At 40.9% G+C, this 14,937-nt stretch overlaps 1 protein-coding gene across 6 annotated transcripts in view; it reads left to right on the top strand.

Annotated features, from left to right (window-relative positions):
- The window catches only part of Fam13b (family with sequence similarity 13 member B), a 56,206-nt gene that overhangs the window by 25,451 nt on the left and 15,818 nt on the right, over positions 1–14,937 (top strand). For 4 of the 6 annotated variants that reach the window (XM_038329658.2, XM_038329656.2, XM_038329655.2 and 1 more), the window contains 5 exons: positions 3,384–3,448; positions 5,994–6,042; positions 6,788–6,935; positions 9,920–9,985; positions 11,306–11,516. In XM_038329658.2, the coding sequence (XP_038185586.1) occupies positions 3,384–3,448; positions 5,994–6,042; positions 6,788–6,935; positions 9,920–9,985; positions 11,306–11,516 (539 nt within the window). The remainder of the gene's footprint in view (positions 1–3,383; positions 3,449–5,993; positions 6,043–6,787; positions 6,936–9,919; positions 9,986–11,305; positions 11,517–14,937) is intronic. The other 2 variants (XM_038329657.2, XM_038329654.2) reach the window with 1 other exon arrangement.

The following is a 14,937-nucleotide window of genomic DNA, read 5'->3' as shown; positions in this document are numbered from 1 at the left end:
TCGCGGCTGGCTCTGCCCACTTCTCAGATTGGGTTGTGAAAGCCAAGCCCAGAGCTTGCGCCCTGGTCGGAGTTGTGGAAACCACAAGCAGTTTTTGCTTAGCTTGCAGTTTCTAGTTTCTATTTAGCACTGCCTGCTAAACAGCAGCAGCTCCTCTTAAAGGAGCGGCGTCTTTATTTTTTATTTTCAGCTTTCTCAGGTCCTACATGGAAATTCGGGTCCATGTTGGAATGCCAAAGTGTTGTGTGATGTTTATTCTTTTGCTTTTCGGGGGGGGGGGGGGGGGCTGTCACTCAGCCAGCTTATCTTACCTTAAATTATCCTGTCTACCTTTTGCCTCTGGGCTTTTGTTTTTCTCTATTTCTGTGTGTCTTACTTTACTTCCCTCCCCATGACTTGCTGGTTGTCCTTGTCTCCTTCTCTCATTGCTCCTCCTCTTCCAGATTTCTCCTATTTATACTCTGTCTGCCCCACCTATCCTTCCTCTTGCCTTGCTGTTGGGCCACTCAGCGCTTTATTAGACCATCAGGTGTTTTAGACAGGCAGAGAATCACAGCTTCACAGAGTTAAACAAATGCAGCATAAACAAAAGCAACACACCTTAAAATAATATTCCACAACGTAAGCTGCCCTGTGTGTGCTGGGAATTGAGCCCTAGCCCATTGAAAGAGTATCCGGTGCTCTTAACCACTGAACCACCTCTCCAGTTCCAGGATAAAACATTTTAGACTCCTCCCCCATTCCCCATGTTCAAGGAAGAAGCTTTATAGTTTAGCCACATCTTTGTACATCTGCTTCCCTTTATAATAAAACTGCTAGGAGTTGTTTTATTCCTCACTCTTTCCCTTTTTAAAAATATTTTTGGGACAGAGTTTCTCTGTGTAGCCCTTGCTGACCTGGAACTGACTCTGTAGACCAAACTGGCCTTGAACCCAGAGATCCTCCTGCTTCTGCCTCCCATTCTTTCTTAAACTCATTCCTGCAATCTAGCACTCTTGAAACAGGAACATCTCCAGTTGAACGCTAGTGTAGATTAGGCCTTGTCTCAAAGAAAGAGAGGAATTTTTTCTAAAAACATGGCCATAGGACATATGGATATTACTTCTGTTAATCTTTGTATTGTCTCTGTTATTTCAAGGTCAGTAAAAGTATAGATCAAGAGTTGGTGGTGGGATAGTTTGCTTTTATAATACAGGTTTCTAGATTTTCTTGCAATCTTTTTATTTTTGTTTGTGTGATTTTTAGACCACTGGTTCTCACACTGAGTTTATCTCTTAAAACTTGTTGAAACATCTTAGAGATTTTTAAAATAAGAGTATATCAATATTTATTATACTAGTAAAATTGACTAGTTTTAAATAATTTATTAAGAATAAATTTATTCAGCCGGGCGGTGGTGGTGCATGCCTTTAATCCCAGGACTCGGGAGGCAGAGGCAGGCGGATCTCTGAGTTTGAGGCCAGCCTGGTCTACAAGAGCTAGTTCCAGGACAGGCTCTAGAAACTACAGGGAAACCCTGTCTCGAAAAACCAAAAAAAAAAAAAAAAAAGAATAAATTTATTCATAATATTTTCATTTTATTTTTTTATGTGTATGGGTGTTTATGTGTATGCTGTCTGCCTGCATGTATGTATGTATATGCATGATGTGTATGTAGTGCTCTTGGAGGCCAGAAGAGGGCGACAAATACCCTGGAACTGGAGTTATCGTTGTATGAACTACCATATGGGTGCTGGAAATTGAACCCCATTTTTTCTTTTTTTCTTTCTTCTTTTTTTGCGATAGTAGCAAGAGCTAACCTCTGAGGCACCTCTCCAACCCCCCCCCCCCATAATATTAATAGGGTTGTTTTCCCCTCCCTCACTTCTTCTTTGAAGTAAGGTCTCAGTATGTTGCCCAGTTTACCTTAAATTTGTGTCCAGCTTAGGCCTAGTCTAGTCCCCTGAATAGTTAGGACTATGGGTTCCGTTATGTTTGCATCTATGCATCTGTCCGAGTTTATGCACATGTGTGCAAATGTACACAGAGGCCAAAGGTTGACATCATGTTTCCTCATTATTCTTTGCCTTGTTTTTTGAGATAGTCTTTTGCTGAACCTGAGGCTTGCCGCTTTGGTAGATTTGCTGGCTGGTTAGCCCAGTGGATCCTCTTGTCTCAGCCTTCCCATTGCTGGGATTACAGATGCGCACTGCTGGGCCTGGCCTTTTTACGCTTGCAGAGAAGCACTCTGTTAGCTAACCTGTTGCCCCAGACCCCACTTTTTTTTAGAGAGTGGGAAACAGTTCAGCCTCATGGAGATTTAGTTTTTTCACACAGTCAGGCACTTTTCATGCCAAACAAAATGGATTCTTAAGAATCTAAGAAGGTTGCAAGATGGTCAGTGGATAAAAGTACTTGCCACACAAGCCTGTCGATTTCAGTCGCCATAACCCACAGTGGAGGGAGAGACACAGTCCCTAAACTTTGTCTTCTGACCTTACATACGTGCTGTGGCATGTGTGCTCATGCAAACACATACTAATCGAATTTAAAAATTAAGAATTTAAGAAGAGTCTAAGAATTGAAGCTTTTCTTGATTTTTGATCAAGAATATGAAAATGTTTATGCACATTGTAATATTGAAAGGAGTTATATTATACTTTGGAGACTTGGTCCTTCACATAGCTTAGGCTGGTCTGTAGAGCAGGAGGAGCTAAGATTTTGAGGCTTCCTGCCTCTGATTCTTGAGTGTTGAGATTATAGGCATGTGCCCACACACCTAGTTCTTTTGGATCATTTTTAATTCGTAAATTCATTGAAGAGTAGATTCTTCTGTGCTTCTGAGGCCCAAGTCCCATCCTGTTGGCCCCCCCCCCCCCCGTATGGAAAGAAGTTGCTATTTCAAATGTACCCAAGCCAGAGCCCGTGCTCTGCTAGGCAACTGCTCTACCACTGAACTAGCACTGTAATTTTTGGAGGAGAGAATTCTAAGGAAAGAAGATACTTGTGATTATTGCTTACAAGGAGACCGAAAAACAAGGTCCCTGCAAGTACTTAATATAGCTCAGGTTTTGGGTCGGGTAATGGTGGGGCACATCTTTAATCCCAGCGCTCGGGAGGCAGGTGGATCTCTGTGAGTTTGAGGTCAGCCTGGTCTACAGAGTGAGTTCCAGGACAGGCACCAAAGCTATAGAGAAACACTGTCTCAAAAAATAAAAAACAAGAACAAACAAAAATAAAAAGGGGGAAAAAAGTTCAGGTTTGAGGGAGGTTAAGTTTTGTGTACAGAAACTGCCAGGTCCTAAGACTGTTACAGTAGTGGAGAAGGGATGGTTGCTAATTTGTCCTCTGCCGTCTTCTCTGCTGTGACTGGGAGCTGTTAGACAGCTGTATTCTTCTGTTAGTCTGCAGGTGTGCTGTTAGAGCCTTGTAGTGACCACGGAGACAGCGAAGACGGCCGTCCCGAGAGGTGAGCCTCCTTTTATTGTTGCTGACAAATGGTTTTGAGAATTGGAACAACCTTTTCACAGGTTTTTGGTTGAGAACTTTGGATGAATATATCCATTATAGCACACAGTTTGGGTAATCTTAGAAAGAAAATCAGGCTTTTTACTTTAGCGGTAGATTAGAGTATATTAAGAGCCACAAATAGGCTTTCCCAGCTGCAGACAACCATTAATTATGAACATACATTATTCAGAGATAACACAACCTTAGAGATGACCAAAACTTTCATTTATAAAAAAATTGGAATTTATCGATATTGTAAATGGACATGTCAGTGAGTTAACTGATAGTTTGGGAACTGTGGCCAGCCAACCAAAAATGTATAAAATACTTGCTTCAATGAATAAGTGTGGGATAATTTTTTTGTCCCTGTTACTGTGTCAGAGAATAATCTTGCCCATTTGGTGCTTGTTTGCCCCATCCCTATAAGATGTCTGAGATAATGAGGCCCATCAAATGTAGAGTCCCCGCAGATAAGGTCCCTTTGAGGAAGGACAGTGTTTCAGTCCGTGGACAGAGGCTTTTCCAGTCACTTGACTCTAGTTGCCCTTTGTATCGTTCTGTCCCAAGCTGCCAAGAAGTAGATCCTAACATTCTTAGCAGAGCTGATTTGATACCCTGAAAATGGTCAGGAATGAGCGTTCTGATAGAGCATTACTGATTTGCTAATAGCCTATTGGTCAGGTAAAGTTTTGTTAATGATGTTGTATCTTTTTTTTTTTTTTTTTTTGTCTGAAAATCTTATTTTTATTTAAGCACAAAAATTGAGACATGACATACACATTTGTACATGGAGGAAAATACCAGAAAGTTTACAAAACCCTGGTGGCTGTCATTACCATTCAATGGCTCTAGGGATAAATGGCTGACATCATGAGGGTAGCCTCAGGAGGGCCCCAGTTCCCAGAGGCAGGAGGCTGGCCATCTTGGTGAACTCCTGCATCACTGACACAATACAAGGTCAGGTTTCAACAGTGATCTAAGTGCCACTGTAGTGACACAGCTGTGGAGTCCCCAGGACAAGTGGGGATCCCTCAGAAGGATGGCTCAGCAGTCCTGCCTGCAGGACATAGTTGTATCTTAATTGTGAGTAGGAACCTGCTGTTGGTGGGTAAGTAAATTCTTTGGAGCCATGTCTCTGGAGTGTCCTCATACTCTGAAGGTCCACAGATTTCCTGCTTACAGAGCTCCCTGTGCTTCCTTTCAGGAGGCAGGACTGATCCTCTTCCAGCCCAGGGAATTTTGGAGCTATGGGCTGAAGATATAAGATTAACAGGCATCCCCAGAGTGATGACATCGGGATATGGTAGAACAATAAGAATCCATTTAGTGAGGACCCAGTCTCTTTGGAAAGCTCTTTGTTCTTCAGCTCATGTCTAGGTTAGCAAATTTGTAGATCTAGAGTACTTTGGTTAGGTGGATTGCGTTTTGCATGGTTAATACTTACGTTTTCCAGATTTAGATAATTAGGTCTTTCAGAGTGAGTCTTTGAGAGTGAATCTAACTTATCCTACAATTTGCTCCAACCCTAAATAAAAGAAAGCCTTGAAGCGGTGATGGTGCACACCTTTAATCCCAGCACTCGAGAAACAGGCAGGCGGATCTCTGCGTTTGAGCCAGCCTGGTCAACAGAGTGAGTTCCAGGTCAGCCAGGGCTACACAGTGAAACCCTGTCTTGATTCCCCCCCCCCCAAAGAAAGCTTGTCAGAGAATTAATTTTATTTCTCAGGCCACCAAAGATAAGATACTTATATAAGGAATTAGCTTCTTGTGTTTAAATCAAGGCTTGTCTTCCAAGTGCTCACCACCTATTATGACCACTTAAAAGTAGCACTTAGGTATATTTATAACAAATTGGCACAGATCTCTTTGAGGAACATTTCCCACTGTGGGCATATTGATAGCTTACCCTATTAATAATAGATGCTTTGTTGACTGACCAAAGAGGGTAGAGATCATTTGTGACAGCTTAAAATATGGTTCTTACAAGGGGTTTCATTTTTCTGGAGAAGTAAAAGGTGAATGAAGTTTTCCTTTTTTTTTTTTTTAATGTTAGGTGTTAGGTTTTGCGGTGAGGGTTCAGGAAGCAGTTACTTCCTGTGACAGTGACAGCCTTCAAGGACAGATCCGTGGAGAGAATTAAACCTGTTGGTTAGAACTAATATTTATTTTATGGATTCTTTTTCCAATATGCATCACTTCTCACTGGTTTCTGTATTGCAATTTTTAATTTTTCCTTTCATAGAGATTTTTCTTTTGGTGGTGGTTTTATGTGGGGAGGAAGTGGTGGAGAATATCATTTAATTTTTCCAAATCTGAAGTGAATCTGTGGATCTTTTCAGTATTGTGTGACTTTCAGATATAGGGTTCCAGAGAATGGGACAGTAGTCACTGTCCTCCTCACTTTTAAACGCTAACTGCATTGGGGAAGAGAAGTGTCTAGGAATGAGGTAATAGCTGTTGCCTTTTTAGTCTTCAGATGCTAATAACTATACTTGTGTTTTTAGGAAGGAATATTTGTTATGTGACAGTGATAAATTGCCACACTTGATTCTGGTAAGAACTATCTTTATATTAGAGTTCTTAAAAATGTTGCTTAGATTAATGTGTCAGTTATGTCTAGCCCCTAATTCTTGCATTGGGAAAAGAGTATTGTGTGTTTTAGTTAAGCAGCAATTAATCTGGTTACAAGATTGTGGATTATGAAAGTACTTTCCTAAATTTGAAATTGAAACTTGGTTTCAATTAAGACAATTCAAGTAAGACATTATAAAATGCAAATTTATGTTTGAATATAGTTTGCTTGGACCTAGAGAGATGGCTGCTCTGGCTGCTGTGCTCTTCTAGAGGTCCTGAATTCAATTCCCGGAAACCACATGGTTGCTTGCAACCATCTGTAATGGAATCTGATGCTGTCTTCTGGTGTGTAGGCATATAAGTCAACAAAGCATTCATAGACATAAAATATATACAAACCCTAAAAAAAGAAACAAAACACTGACTCCTCTTCCAGAGGACCTGGCTTTGATTCTCAGTACCCACACATGGTGACTCATCTGTTACTCCATTCTTGGGGGATCTGATGCCATCTTCTGGCCTCTTCTGGCACTAGGCACACACATGTTGTGCATATCATAAGTGGAAGCAAGCATCCACACACACACGTAGAAACGGGACAGTTAGCTTTGTTGGCACAGTAAAGTAATGAAAAATACGTAGGGATATTTGTGTGCTGATTGTGTCTGAGCCAGTTATGAGAAACATCATGGTTATGAAATGCATTCTTTATTTTAAAATGCAGGATTCTAGTAGCAAGATACATGATTTGAATGCCAACACGGAATCAGAAGTAACAGACGGTCAGATTGGTGGTGTTCAAGGAGAAGCAGCATGTATACAGATCGCTCATTTAGATCTGAAGAATGTTTCTGATGGTGATAAGTGGGAAGGTAATTTTACCTAAACATTTTCATTTCCTGATACCTTTATTTGTAATTGAAGTAACCCAAAGCAGTGATGAGATCCTGCCCAGTTCTGGACAGTGTTTGTCATGCTGCTCTCTTTTCTCTTGAAAACAAAAGAAGTTTCTTGTTTTTGCTTTTTGAGGTTTTGTTTTGTTTCCCCAAGCATAATAGAAGGACAGTTCTTTCATGAGTAGAATGTAGCTATGTGATTTGCTTTGAGAATGAGTGCTACCGCTGGAATGGTGCATGTCTATAGTCCCAGCGTCTGGGAGATCAGCCTGGGCTGTATCATGAGATCATCTCAGAGCCACTTCTCAATTAAAAATAAAATCACCCTAGAATAGATTTGGTTAATTATTAAATCAGATACCATTTCTTGGTCTGTGAAGGTTCATTGTATTAGAGTTTAAACAGGGTGTTTAGCTACCTTTTCTTATAATCATCAGTAATATGTTTTTATTTTTTAATTCTTTAAGGGTACTTCTAAGCAAAGATTGTATTGTAGATTACAAAAGTATTTGGGGGAGACCATAAATAGTTTGTACAAAGGAATGAAGTTTAAATTTAACAAACAACATGGGCATAATGTTTTTTTGTTTGTTTGTTTTTGTTTTTGAGACAGGGTTTCTCTGTAGCTTTGGAGCCTGTCCTGGAACTAGCTCTTGTAGACCAGGCTGGCTTTGAACTCACAGAGATCCACCTGCCTCTGCCTCCCGAGTGCTGGTAGTAAAGGCATGCACCATGACTGCCTGGTGGGCATAATCATATTTTAAATTTAGAAAATGTACACTGAATTTTTGCTAAAGGTTTTACATTAAGAAAAATCATAAGTTGTAAACAAATATTGGACTTAATTTAAATGAATTATTTACACACTAGTTTTTTCCTTGGGAAAAATACCAGACTCTACAGTTGACTCTGAAGATGGCTAATGAACTCATGAATAATGCACAGCAGTGCAGCAGGTGTCAGTGCAGAATCTGTTGGTGTGTGTGGGCATGCCTTTACCCTTGCTGTATTTTTATCCACTTTAAAATATTGGAGAAGAGGGAAAAATAAGCAACCAGTTTAGGTCCATGAATCTTTATGAGTCATAAATCACCCGAATAAAGAGAAAGTCAGACAACTCAGGAGTCGTAAGCCGTCTCTGATCATGTGGATAGACTCCTGAGATTGTCGACATACAGTGGCAGTGACCACAGCAACTGCAGTGCCAATGCCCTGAGCTCCTCTTGCCGCCTGTAGGTTTTTGTTGTTCTTAGTTTTTAATGTAGGTTTTTGTTGTTCTTAGTTTTTAATCCCAAGTCCAGTCATTTTAGAAAACTTTCTACCAAATCTTTGTGCCAATTTTTAGTGTTATCCTCCCCGACCCACCAGTTCTAGGTCTCTCTTTGTGAGCCTTAACTTAAACTATATCAAGAAGTTAGTTGGTTTCTGTTTGACTTACTCAGAACCTTTAAAGACACTCTCTTGAGTTAGGAAAAGTTAGCATACTGGTGGTGGTGAAGATCACATGTCCATTACTGCAAAGGATTGGTGGCTAAAAGAGCACCTCTAGGAACCATGGTAGGAAAGGAGTCTCTGAACATGAGGGGAGGATACTGATGAAGCCCTTTTGTCTCTTCTAGTAGGAGATGCAAATAAATAGCCACTCACGATCTCTGCCTGGAGGCTCTGGCCTGCCTTAAACATGGAAGAATGAGGTTTCCCATTGTTTGGAGAGACTGGTGTCTCTAGTTCCAGCTTTCTGCAGGTTCTCAAAGAGAACCTGATACTGGGTGTTTCCCTCTGTCAGAATTCAGATATGACTTGTCAGATGAAAGGAAAAAGCCCCGCTGTTGATTGCATGGCTGCTTCATTATCCACCTGACTCATCGTCATGATAAATCCATGCAAATCCCTTTCCCATTTCCAGAAAGGAGTTGGTGACCTTCAGAAACTCAGTGCCAGTGGATAGATGAGTGAACTTCTAACCCTGGGAGAGCATGGTTGTCATTAGTCATGTTGTTCTAACCTTGCCACAACTGCCAATATTGATTTTCTGCAATTAGGTGTTGGAATATTAAAAAAAAACTTAATTTTTTTTAGCTTTGTGTACTTTGAAATCTGTAGACATATTTTGCTTGTTTGCTGTGAGTCTGGTAGTGAAATGGGGATGACTCGACAAACTGTGGCCCTTCTCTTTAGTCCCTAGTAAGTGGGGTTTTGTTTTTTCTCACAGGGTAGTTAGCAGAGCATAGTCAGCAAGCGGGTTGCACATGTCTATCACAACCAGTGTGGCTTTGTGGTAGCTGTTCAAAAAGTCTTAATGGTGGACATCATCTTTCCCTCAGTACTAAGTCTCTTAAGGAGCATGACGCATAACAAAGGGAGATTTTTGTTACTTTTCCCTTTTTGGTCCTGGGGATAGAACCTAGAGCCAGGAAGATGCCAAAAAGCACTCCATCACTTAATGATACCCTCAGCCTTTTATTTATTTATTTTTTTGGGGGTGGGAGTGGGGTTCAAGACAGGGTTTCCCTGTACCTTTGGAGCCTGTTCTGGCATTCGCTCTGTAGACCAGGTTGGCCTCACACTCCCAGAGATTCACCTGCCTCTGCCTCCCGAGTACTGGGATTAAAGGCATGCGCAACCACTGTCCAGCATCCTCAGCCTTTTAAGAGAGTGTTTTCTTTCTGTCAGTCTTACTAAAAGGTTTCAAAGGGTCCTGGCTAAGATGGCTCGGTTCTTCATCCTTTTTCTGAGATTTAATAACAGTCATTTTTGGGTTTGCCTTACTTGATAAAATATAAATGTATATTTGCTAAAGTTTGGTTAGTAATTTCTTTGCACAATGTTTTTGAGCAGAATGCCTAACTGGTCTTAGGGAAATGTTTTGGTATCCTTGGCTTTGTGTTATGTGTATGGTTTGTTCTGCCTGTGCTGTGTGTTCACTGTAGTGTTTTTTGCCATTTTTTCCATTTTATTAGCATCATGCCTTATCACTTTCCCCCTCATTGATTTCAAAACAATGCATCTGCAGAGAGATGGGGAGGGTAAGTATGGTTCACCGTAGTTTAGTTTTTTTCCTTTTTGTGGGTCACTTTGTCTGTCTTTTCATTAGCCCTTCTCCTGTTGTCCCCAAATCTTGGGAAAACTTGTGTTAAAAGCTCAGAAAAAAATGTTTTTGTTAATTTTTTTTCTTAAAAAGTGGCAATTTCTCAAAATCTTTGTTATTAGAGCATTTGCTGGGACACAGGTACAAGGGTTGCTTTGAAATCACTGTATTGCTGAGTTTGTTGTGGGATCACATACATGTTACCCAACTTTTAGTCACCAAACTGATCTAGGTTTCAAAAGCAAGCTATTTTCTAAAAACTGTTAAAAGATAATGTTTTAAATGGCTGATACATAACATTAAACGATATCGCTGAAGTGGTTATCTTGATTATTGTCAAAAGGAAAACTTAAAATTTTGATATGTTAACTCATTGTTCCATTAGGTTTTGCATTTTACAATAGCAGTATCATCAAGATTTAAAATTTAAAAGTCTAATGTATAGCTAAGCAGCCCTTCCTTTCCCACACTCCAGGGATGTGTAACGTTAGTGTTGTATGTGGCATGTATTTGTAGATGGTGATTGTGAGCAGAGGCATAGGCTGTATTAACATGGCTTCAGTGAGAGTATACAGGATGGACCAGTGCTGTTTTATGCTCACTTAAATACTGTTGCGGGGATTAAAGTGTGTGTGTATCCTATTTATGGGAACCTCATAACAGAAAGTAACTATCACTTTTAATGTCAACTGTTAACATTTTTTCATGTTTTTATTAACATATTGTGAACAGGGTAAGTTGGCTCCTCACTCCTAATATTAGAATTCTTATAGTGTTAGCTTCCATTTCTTAGTTCTGTGTAGTGTGGGGAAAACTTTCATATTTTAACATAGGCAGCCATACCATCTGCTAGTGAGAGAGTTCATACACCCAGTGAGTGTTGAGTGTTCATTGTTTCTAAGACTTGTATTGAAAAAGTGTTTTTCTGTGTAACAGCTTTAGACTATTGGGTTAGGATTATATTTAATACCATCTTTAGAATTAAATTTAAGAAACTTAATAATGTGCTTTCTTTATTTGTTACTGGGTTCAGGCATTTAAGGTGAATCTCTTAATGAGAGGATATCAGGAATGAAGCTTGGATATTTCTAAACCCCAGCAAGCATTATGAATATGCTATAGTGTTTCTTGCGTTGATGTTTTCCAGCATATAGATATATATGTGTGCATATATTAATAAACAAATACATAAGATGACCCACTGGAAATGTTACAGACTCAGGACACTCATAGCTCTGTCCTTGTGTTTGTCTCACAGAGCCGTTCCCTGCATTTAAGTCTTGGCAGGAGGACTCAGAGTCTGGAGAAGCTCAGCTGTCTCCACAGGCTGCAAGGATGACTCACCATCCCCTGGGAGAGGACTGCCCTCCAGTGTTATCACATCGCAGTTTAGATTTTGGACAAAGCCAGCGTTTCCTCCATGATCCAGAAACACTGGATTTCTCGTCCAAGGCCCTTTCCTTCACTAGGTACGTGATGTCACATATTTGAGAGGCAGTTCTTATTCTGTACACAGGTACTGCTAGGCCTGTAGTTTAAAGCTGCTGTCCCTATTTCTGGAGCCTCATGTTTTGTAATTCCCTGGTTGTTGCATTTTGAATTTATTGAGGTTTATGTAGTACTTGGGGTTAACTGTTAGACTGTAGGCACTTCTTCATGGTTCGGTCCTCATTCATTCATTTATTTATTCATAATTGGAATACAAGACTGAAGGGGAGAAGCTGACTAGTTCCCATTATTCTAATTGAAACTTAATTTTAATTGGATTCCTTAACTGTCGTGGAAGTAGAAGGGAGATAGTGGTGCTGGCATCCTCTTGCAGCGTCATAGAATGCACCTTATTCCCACGTGCCACTGAGTGGGCCAGGGTGCCTGCTGCCTAGTCAGTCTCTGACCTCCGTACTCTGTGTGTGTGTGTGTGTGTGTGTGTGTGTGTGTGAGAGAGAGAGAGAGGAGAGAGAGAGAGGAGAGAGAGAGAGAGAGAGAGAGTTCAAAAAGAAAATGCAAGAAAAGAAAACAACAGCAAAATCTCAGAAATGTTCAAGCTGTGGCAGAAGCATAAAGAAAATTCACATAAGAGGGAATATTGGTTCATCAGTTCCAAGACAGCAATGTCTGTCTTCCAGATTGAAGCTATAGTGCTTTTTCAGTTTATGGAGTTGGAACAGGGTCAAGAGCCAGACTTTGTTAAGAACTCAAACACAGCACTTCATGAAATAATAGTGGAAAGAACAGGTTTTTTTAGCAGGTGTCCTTGAGTTGCAGCTTGTCATTCATGTTTGACAAATTAATTTTGCTGTTGAAAATGAAAACTCTGATTACTTTTATTCAGATAAGTTTAAAATGTATTATTATTCCCGTTGCTGTGTGTGATGTGCTGGGGATGGGGCTCTCTCGTGCCATATGGTGCATGTGGAAGTGAGGGGACAGCTTTGTAGTCAGTCTGCTCTCCTCCTTACGTGGGTTCCAGGTGTCAAACACAGGTCATTAGTCCTGCACAGCAAACTCATTTATCTCTTGATTGTCTTGCCGTTCTAGGCAACTTTTTTGATGGTCAGAAAAGATAGGCATTGCTGGTGTTCATGAAGGTACAGACACTAATATGACTATTATACCTCTTCCAAAGAACGCCTCCAGATCAAGGGAGGTGTGCTTTAGGGTTGCTGCTGCATCTTTAGAAACGGACTGGTCACATAGGTCTGAGATTTAATACTCCTTTCTCCCAACTGGACTCGACAGTGAGCAGGGAGTATTACCTAGTTCTTAACACAAACAACCTTCTCCTTAGGGCAAGGAGGAGTTTCTCGGGATGGGAGCAAGTTGTCTCAGCAGATTTTGGAAGCTATTGTGTATATCTCGTAGGTAGAAAGGCTCATCACCCTCCTTGCTTCTGGGTATGCCTGCGTTCTGAGGTGGAAGCTCCCCCAGCTGGCTGGCCTGGGTACATACCAGGGAATGCTGTAAAGAACTGGGGCAGACACTAAAAACAGCAATGCCTGCAAGCAAACCTTTTCTGCCATATTGGAAAACTGCTGAGGCAGCAGCCCAATAGCCCAGCAGCATGGCAAGATACTTTTAGGTTAACTTTCTAAAAATAAAATTCAAGTTTTATAAGTGCTTGAAGATATTTTTCACATTTAAAATGACTGCAGACAAGTACTCTGGTCAATAAAAACAACTCAGAAATTATGAAGTTCTGACCTGTTTCTGTTATGCCTTCATATCACTGTGTTTGTGATTATTATTTGTTTATTTATAAACAGGATTTTGTTTAGCCCAAGTAGCTCCAGACTACCGAGATGCATACTGTGCCTGGTTTCTATGGTGTTAAGGACCAAACACAAGACTCCTATATATGTGCACTGTACTGACTGAACTACATCCCAGGACTTAATATTCTGATTTACATGGACTTTGTTTTATCATTTTAAAAGCCAACATTGAGATGGGGGTGATTAGAGGATCAGGTATTAAGAGCACCCACACTATGCAGCTTACAGCTATGGGTAACTCCAGCTTCAGGGGGCCTCATGGGCACTGCACGCACTTGTCCATATTGGGCTGAAAAGATGACTTAGTAACTTAGAAGCATACTGCCCTTGCAGAGGACCCAAGTTCCATTTTCAACACTCAGGTGGCTCACAACCACATGTAACTCCCATCTCCAGGAAGGTCTGGTCCTTCTGGCTGCTGAAGGCACCTGAATTCTTGTACATACCCCCTCCCCGCCATATACAAGAGTAAAATAAAAATTTAAGCAGCTAACATAGCATATACTTCCAAATGCTCTAATAGTAGGATACAGCTTCGAATATTTTCTGTAGGAAAAAATGCAACAAGCAAGCATCATTATAAGTGATACTAAATAGGAAGTGATTGTATTGTAGCACAACAGGGCCCTTTTTTCATTTGCTTTTAAAGAGCCTTTGTGTAGAGCGCATGCACTGCTCTGCCAAAGGACCAAAGCTGGATTCCAGCACCCGTGCCAGGCAACTTACAACTACCTGTTACTCAGGCTTCAGGAGAATCTGTCGCCTTTGTCTGACATGCATCAGCTTGCTCACATACAGACACAGACAGACATACACACATAATTAAAAATAATTTTTTTTGAGACAGGGTTTCTCTGTGTAACAGCCTTGGCTGTCCTAGAACTTGCTTTGTAGACTAGGCTGGCCTTGAACTCAGAAATATGCCTGCCTCTGCCTCCTGAGTGCTTGAAAGAGAGTGGAGGGGGAGGGAGAGAGGGAAGGGAAGAAGAAAGGAGGAGAGCGCTGTCTGGAATGAGAGACTGAACAGTTAGCACTGGTGAAGCTCAGACATGCAAGATAGGGTTTGAAGGCTTCACTGGGAGCTGCATGGTTTGTGTGGCTTCCTATCCCTGTGAGTCCTTTTTGGAGGGTTTTTATTCTCAGCATTGAATGTAAACACAGGTTTTAAACTCTTTGAGGAATGTGTATGCAACACACCACTTCCTTCCTTCCAGCTAGCATTCTTAACTACAGTTCTTTGGGGTTGGGACATGGTTCAATGGTTGAGTACTGGCTGCTCTTGCAGAGGACCCAGGCTCAGTTCTCCACACCCACATAGTGGTTCACAACCGTCCATAACTCCAGTTCCTGGGGATCTGATGCTCTCTTCTGGCTTCGAAGAACACTGAACACACAGTGATATACAGGCAAAGCACCCATACATATAAAATAATAGTAATGATAACATCAGCAATAATAATAAACAATACAAACCTTTTGACAGGGTTCCCAGTATTGTTTATTGTTGTTGTTGATGTTGTCATTACTATTATAATTCCCTGATGGTCAGTTTAGGCAGCCTTCTGACAGGCTGGGTCAAGTTGCCTAAACTGACCATTAGGGAATATCAGTAAAAAAT

The sequence above is a fragment of the Arvicola amphibius genome, chromosome 5, assembly GCF_903992535.2.
Source record: "Arvicola amphibius chromosome 5, mArvAmp1.2, whole genome shotgun sequence".
Classification (NCBI taxonomy): Eukaryota; Metazoa; Chordata; class Mammalia; order Rodentia; family Cricetidae; genus Arvicola; species Arvicola amphibius.
The sequence above is the reverse complement of the archived record's forward strand: the minus strand, read 5'-3'. Positions and strand labels throughout refer to the sequence as shown.